This window comes from Cyprinus carpio, chromosome A6, assembly GCF_018340385.1.
Source record: "Cyprinus carpio isolate SPL01 chromosome A6, ASM1834038v1, whole genome shotgun sequence".
Taxonomy (NCBI): Eukaryota; Metazoa; Chordata; class Actinopteri; order Cypriniformes; family Cyprinidae; genus Cyprinus; species Cyprinus carpio.
Genome location: NC_056577.1, coordinates 14,041,719 through 14,049,535, shown reverse-complemented (window position 1 = coordinate 14,049,535; position 7,817 = coordinate 14,041,719). Strand labels below are relative to the sequence as shown.

Here is a 7,817-nt window from a genome sequence, read left to right as displayed (position 1 = left end):
ACAAAGGTTGCACAGGCAGTCCAACTCCTCCAGGATGGCGCATCAATATGTGCCATTGGTAGAAGGTTTGCTGTGTCTCCCAGCACAGTCTCAAGAGCATGTAGGAGATTCAAGGAGTTGGTAGAATGTTTTCTGTGTGTCCACTGGTGTGAATGCCTCTGAGAAAACAATCAGAATCAGACTTCATGAGGGTGGCCTGAGGGCCTGACGTCCTCTAGTGGGCTATGTGCTCACTGCCTGGCACCGTGTAGCTTGATTGGCATTTGCCATTGAACACCAGAATTGGCAGGTGCGCCTCTGGTGCTCTGTGCTTTTCACAGATGAGAGCAGGTTCACCCTGAGCACGAGTGACAGATGTAAAAGGGTCTGGAAAAGCGATGGAGAATGTTATGCTGCCTGTAACATTGTTCAGCATGACCGGTTTGGTGGTGGGTCATTGATGGTCTGGGAAGGCATATCCATGGAGGAACATAGAGACCTCTACAGGCTAGACAATGGCACACTTACTGCCATTAGCTACTACGCTGGTGCATTGGGTCCTTGTTCCTCCTGGTGCATGACAATGCCTGGCCTCATGTGGCGAGAGTATGCAGTCAGTTCCAGGAGGATGAAGGAATTGATACCATTGAATGTCCCCCATGCTCGCCTAACCTAAATCCAATAGAACACCTCTGGGTAATTATGTTTCAGTCCATCTGACTTCGCCAGGTTGCACCTCAGACTGTCCACGAGCTCAGTGATGCCCTGGACCAGATCTGGGTCTTTGAATTCAGCCCTCTGTAGGTTGATAATTTAAATTTTCATTAAACAATGTGGCATCTTTTCATTCCTAACAAATTACCCAGTCCATATCAGTATAGATATCCTGCATGGTATTTTTCCCCATTGAGATCTAATGTGTTTTCAAAGTGTTCCTTTAATTTTTTTGAGCAGTGTACATACTGTATCATGACTGATCCTGGTTTCTCCAAAGTTTTTTTTTTTTCCTTTTCTCCATTTTAGTCACCTAATGGAGTTTGGGTTCCTTGCCATTGTCGCCTTTGGCTTGCTTACCTGGGGATTAAAAGACACTTAATATTCATTACTATTACAATTTTGACTGCACTGCCACTATCAAATGAGAACAAACCTGAAACTGATTTGAGCTGGATGACATTATTTTCTGTACAGCTGCTTTATAACTAAGTTGAGCTGAACACTATTGTCTTTTTATAGCAGGTTTACAGAAGAATTTGAATTTGTCTAATATTTGAAGTTTGCATCCTTGATTCTGTTATTTCCATTTATTACTGTGAAGCTGCTTTGAAACAATCAACACTGCATAAATCACATCAATAAAAGTACTTGATTTGACATTTAAAGCAGTAGACAACAACTGCAGCGCTCTCTTATAGTAAACAGAACATTATTGAGAGTTGCTCATTCATTTATTGTGAGTGTTGATGCTAATATTTACTGTTCTAGTTATCTTCATAGTAATTGTTCTTGATGTGAACTGGCTTTTACACGTGTAATGTAAGAGTAAGCAAAATATATGTATAGTGTATAATCAGTCAGACATGAAAATCGTGGATCAAACCACTGAGTATTCTAATTAATAGTGAAGTTATTCTGACTGATTTCATGAAGAGTATTGTATGATCAAGTTCTCTCACCTTCTCAATAGACTTCTTGTTGTTCACTGAGTAGACTATACATATAACATTGGCCTAAAAAGGAATGCAAATATAATTTCTCTGAGGAAATCAATGTGTGTGTGTGTGTGTGTGTGTGTGTGTGTGTGTGTGTGTGTGTGTGTGTGTGTGTGTGTGTGTGTGTAATTTTGTGTATCATTCTTATCTTTGATATCTCTTGATACAGCTGTTCATCTGTCTGTTTAGCTTCTGTGTATAAAAATAGTTATCCTCTCCAATAAATCATAAAAAATGTCTTTTTTTTTTCGTGCATTTTGAGTAAATATTGTGTATTTAAAAAAATAAATAAATAAAAAAGGCAGATATTTTAAATTAAGTGTCATACATAGAACTGTAATAAGTAACCACTATATTTGAATTTCTTGTTTAATACACGAGTAGTCCACTATATGAGTGGGGACTCTCTCTGGTGTGACATCTGCTGGTATAGTGATCTTCTCAGCTCTGTAAGGAACCTATTATGACAAAAACATCCATTGTGACAATAAACACAGGCACTGTTGCAAATAATAAAGTCAGTGAGAACAATAATAATTACAGAGATTGCAATATTAATAATAATACATACCACACCTTTGGGTGTTTACACACAGGCAAATATAAGAGCATTAACGGATTCCTTAACTCCACACATCAATCTGATCAACTTTGAAATCCTTAATCTAGACATGAGAATTTCTCAAGCAATTTTAATTTATATTTTAGTGGGAAAGAGCTTTTATAATATGTTAAAGGCTACCAGGTCTAGAGTGAAGCCCTCTTGGTCATAAAACTTAGAAATGTGGTTTAAGTGACAAATGGAGCTCAAGCGTAGTTCAGGCAGACCCCAGTGTGACTGCCAGCATCAGTTGATTGTAACTCCTCCCACTACAATTAAATAAGATGTATAAGTTAATCTGTACTCACACTTGCCTTAGTCTGTTGCACAGACATGCACTTATACCCTCCTCCATCCCCAACTCATACTCAACTTATACAGACACATGATCATTTAGCGTCTTGTCCACCGAAATAATCTATCAGCCAATCGTTGCTTAATCTTGTCCAGTCTTATTTACAGACCTGTATCACTTCTGCATGGAATTTTATATCTGTTGCATTAAAAATTTCTAGTAATTGCATGGCTTTGGGGGTTTCAATCCTCAGTAACTGTTGCTTGTGGACAGCTCAGAATCTGAATCCCACAGAGCAAAGCAGCCTGCCATCAAAATAATGTTCAGGACCTCTACAGTAATCTTAATCAAATAGAGTGGTCCTGACTGAAATATGTTTTATGTCTTTGCAGCGCATAGATAGGCAAACACATTTAAGTTTGGCAAACTGTAATGTTTACCAACCCTTTTGCATAAATAATAATAATAATTGATTGTCACAGAAGAACCTCCTTTTCCTTTTTTTCACAGGTCTTTATGAACCACAACAGATCAAGACCCTCAAGTTAATATTTAATTTATTTACACGTTGTAATTTGCAAATGCTGCCTGCCTAGACAACTAGATACTAGAAAAGGTAGTATCCTCACAATTATATTCCTTCTTAGAGAAAAATGGTATCTGTGAGGATCAGGATTTGATTTAGACCGTATCATAGTACTGAGACTGCTCTAATTAGAGTTACAAATGACCTGCTCTTATCATCTGATTGTGGTTGAATCTCTCTATTAGTGCTATTGGATCTTAGTGCTGTGTTCGACACTATTGACCACAACATTCTTTTCGTACTTATGTGACCGCCATAAATTCGTAGCTGTGAATGAAGAGGTATAATATCGATCACAAGTGCAGTATGGAGTACCTCAAGGGTTGTTACTCTTCACGCTTTAATAAACAAACTCCAGCTGGTATAAAATGCAGCAGCTAGAGTTCTTACTAGAACCAGGAAGTGTGACCATATTAGCCCATTTCTGTCAACACTCCACTGGCTACCTATTAAAAATCGTATAGATTTTAAAATCTTGCTTATTACTTATAAAGCCCTGAATGGTTTAGCACCTCAGTTTTTGAACAAGCTCTTGTTACATTATAGTCCTCCACATCTGCTGCGTTATCAAAACTCTGGCAATTTGATAATACCTAGAATATCAAAATCAACTGCGGGTGGCAGATCCTTTTCCTATTAAGCGCCTAAACTCTGGAATAACCTACCTAACATTGTTCAGGAGACAGACACACTCTTGCAGTTTAAATCTAGATTAAAGACCCATCTCTTTAACCTGGCTTACACGTAACACACTAATATGCTTCTAATATCCAAATCTGTTAAAGGACTTTTAGACTGCATTAATTAGGTAAACCGGAACCAGGAACACTTCCCATAACACCCGATGTACTTGCTATATCGTTAGAAGAATGGCATCTACGCACCTAGAAAGGACCTCTACAGCCCTGAAAGACAGCGGAGACCAGGACAACTAGATGAGCCCCAGATACAGATTCCCTGTAAAGACCTTGTCTCAGTTGACCACAGGGACAAGACCACAGGAAACTGTTGAGTCCTCTGCACAATGTGACATCGCTGCAGCCTGGAATTGAACTGCTGGTTTCGTCTGGTCAGAGGAGAACTGGCCCCCTGACTGAGCCTGGTTTCTCCCAAGGTTTTTTCTCCATTCTGTCACCGATGGAGTTTTGGTTCCTTGCCGCTGTCGCCTCTGGCTTACTTAGTTGGAGACACTTCATTTACAGCGATATCGTTGATTGCAAATGATTGCAAAGATACTATTTAAACTGAACTGAGCTGGATGATGACATCACTGAATTCAATGATGAACTGCCTTTAACTGTCATTTTGCATTATTGACACACTGTTTTCCTAATTATTGTTGTTCAGTTGCTTTGACACAATCTGTTTTGTTTAAAGTGCTGTATAAATAAAGGTGACTGGACTTGACAACATTCTGTAAAGCTAATGAACTGGCTTCCAACGTAGCATTCCCAAAAGATACTGAGCTGCCTGCTAGACAACAGCACTCTACCTAGACAGTATTATTGGGCACCACACACAAACTGAACCAAACAGTCTCGAAACGCACACAGAAAGATGGCCAAAACAGTTGACTACATACTAAAGGAAGTTCACTATCCCTCTCAACATATTGTCATAATAAACCTAACAAAAATCTATATCAATGTTATGAATGCGCTGTCATTTCAAGAAGGCCAGATTATTATGACATCTCAAACTGCAGTGACAATATGGAAACCTCGTCATCAGACATAGCGATTTTATTTAATGTTACACTGCAACCACTCCAAACATTTGTTTCGTATATCAGCTAAATTTAAAGCAGGGTTGCCAGGTTTTCGCCCAATAGCTACTCCAAATTAGCCCAAAAGCGGTTCGAGGGGGTTCCCCGGTAAAAAAAAATTGCATTCCGGGGATCATTACATATTCATTTTGTACAATTAAGATTACAGTATATTACATCATTCAGCAGAACAATTTACATTCAGTTTTATATGTATAGCCTACATTAACTTTTATCTAAAGCGCCCAAAATACAATAAAGAAAAAGAAAACATCACAAAGGATCCATTAGCAGTATCGCAATCTAAAATTGTAGAAATAACCAAGATAGTAAAAAATGGACATTCTTTAGTCCTACAATAATATGGATGTGTGGCTAAATGGTTAAATCCCAGAAAGCCAAATGAGATTACACAGATATGTAATTAAAACAAGAAAAAGAAAATACAAGATTCCTTTATATAGTAATAGTAATAGAATATATATTCTGTAAACAAAATGTATGAAGTGTAAATGCTACAGATCTGTGTTATCCTGAACTCAATTTATAGGAAAGGTTAAGGCATTGTGTGAAAGTCCATAAAGCCAGAAGACAGGTATGAAAGGGCCAGAGGAATCTACCTGGAAACTGTGTAATTCAAGCTGGCTATTGCACAGACTCTGAAAGGACAACTGTCCTTTTGGCATGTCCAGAATGACTCTGATCCCATTAGGGAAACTATGCTTAACAGAGGTTTTTATTTTATTGTGCCAAGCACTCAGCTGCCCACTGCTCCACTCCAAACACCAAGATGAGGGTGTTCTTCCCAACCTCTCGTTGCACTTCAGACTGGGATATGCCACACCAACAGCCCATCCAGTGCTGAATGTGGTGTCCACGTCCCAGTAAACCCACCCTCCTCTGAATTCCTGCTCCGCCATCCACTGACAAGCATCAAAACGCCCATGTGAAGTTCTTGCTTGGTGCCCCGGTTGTGTTTCTACTCTGTGGCTCTCCGTGTGAAAAACCAGCCGCCTGTTTCCCAGCTGGGGAGAAAAAGAAAGCTCAACGAACTCTGCATGAAGACCAGCTGGGAGGGAGAGAAAGACATTTAAGTTAACATGAATAGCTCTAGCATTTTTTAGTTCAAGCATGCATAAAAATCAATGTTAACATAAAAACATAACCCTCAGCAATGTCTCTGTTGCGCTGCTGTGCTCCTGCACTGGGATTGAGATGAGCATCCTCAAACAGATATTCTGAATTCTCTGGAGCCTCCTCTACAAACTCCTGTGAACTCTCCTGAGAAAGATCATGTTTAACAATCAGCTCCTTTCAATAAGTAATGACTATATATGTAAATATATTTCTCAAAATTCTTCATTACTTAAATTTTATTAAGATCCTTGAATCACTAGTGAATACATACTTGTTGGGGTGATTTGATGAAAACACTTTGGTTCTCAAACCTCTCATATAGGCATCTCATAAGAACGGTATTGGATCTCATTAACTTCACATCTGTACACATATCTGCTTTGAAATGATCCGCACAGTATAAAGCGCTATATAAATAAAGGTGACCTGACATATAATTTATCATGAATCATCTAAATGTTTGCACTACTATTCACAGTTTGGGATGTTGTAAGAATTTTTTTAAATATTTTTTGAAAGTCTCCTTTGTTCAACAAGGTTATATTTATTTGGTAAAAATATTTCATTAGATTCATGGGACTGAGTTAGATTTCTAATTATTATCAATGTTAAAAACAGTGCTGTTTAATATTTTTGAACAGCATTTCTTTTAAATCTTTGAAATGTTATAAATGTCTATACTGTAATTTTCAATGTGCCATTGCTGAATAAAAAATAATGAATCGAATTGCATGTTAATATTTTCATAAACTGGATAAATAAGTGGCCCTACAATAAGCATAAAAACTGATCATGTCTAGAATTTGCCAAAATAAATGTCACATTCGTTGTTTAGCTGATCAAAGGACATTTGAGGTGCTTTCTGCATGTCAACCAGAAGTCAGAGTCATAACAGTATTGTCATCAGATACCAAAAATGCTGTACCTCTTCAGACTGAGAAGGTAGATCCCCTGATGTCAGACTAAAACTTCTGTCAGCATAGCAACTTGAAGCATCACTGTCTAAAGACGAACTGGAAACATCCATTGGAACAATCGAGGAATCATAAAAGCCATCCTGGGTGTGGTTCAAAATTATCATTATTTCTTAAGATACTTTTTTTCACATAGGCCTAATGCATGTGCAAATTTAAAAGTATTAACAATTAAACGTATTACCTCACAAGCCTGATTTGAATTTAGCTCAGCTTTAAGTGTATCTTCCGTCTTTTTGATCTCAGCTTTTAACCAATCCAGACGTTTCATTAAACTATCCTAAAGAGCAAGCAAGAGTTAGCAAAAGCTCAAAGTAGACTTTTTAATCAACTACCCCTTGTTCATTATTATATTGTATTATTAAGCTGTTTGATAAAATAAGTAAACTTGCCACTTTTGTAACAGTTCTCCGAGCGTGTTGCGTTTGATCTGGTTGATCTGTTTCTGCCAGAATTTGCTCCCATTTCTCGCGACCACCAAGGTCCTGTAATTCCAGTATGTGACACAGAGTGAAATTTATCTCTAGTTTAGTACTGCTCACATCTGCCCGGCAATGTGGGCAATCTCTCCTTGCGATGCTCTTTGCCCAACATCCATTGATGCACTTCTGACAATAGTTATGCCCACAAACTAGTGTAACCGGCTTTGTGAAAATCTCCATACATATCGAGCATTTAAGGTTATTCGCGACGAGCTTCACAATATCCTCATATAATAGCGACATTATGTCACGACGTTTTGTTTTTCGGAATCGAAACTGAAAGGCC

General features: G+C 38.2%; 1 protein-coding gene across 1 annotated transcript; it reads right to left on the bottom strand.

Moving 5' to 3' along the window:
* Positions 1-4,897: 4,897 nt before the first annotated feature.
* LOC109084007 (E3 ubiquitin/ISG15 ligase TRIM25) lies at positions 4,898-7,785 on the bottom strand. The gene is made up of 5 exons (XM_019098733.2): positions 7,442-7,785; positions 7,234-7,329; positions 7,001-7,132; positions 6,105-6,219; positions 4,898-6,007 (listed from the first exon to the last, which is right to left on the bottom strand). Exons 1-5 carry the CDS (start codon positions 7,772-7,774, stop codon positions 5,478-5,480), a joined length of 1,206 nt encoding a protein of 401 aa, XP_018954278.1. The 5' UTR covers positions 7,775-7,785; the 3' UTR covers positions 4,898-5,477.
* Positions 7,786-7,817: the final 32 nt, after the last annotated feature.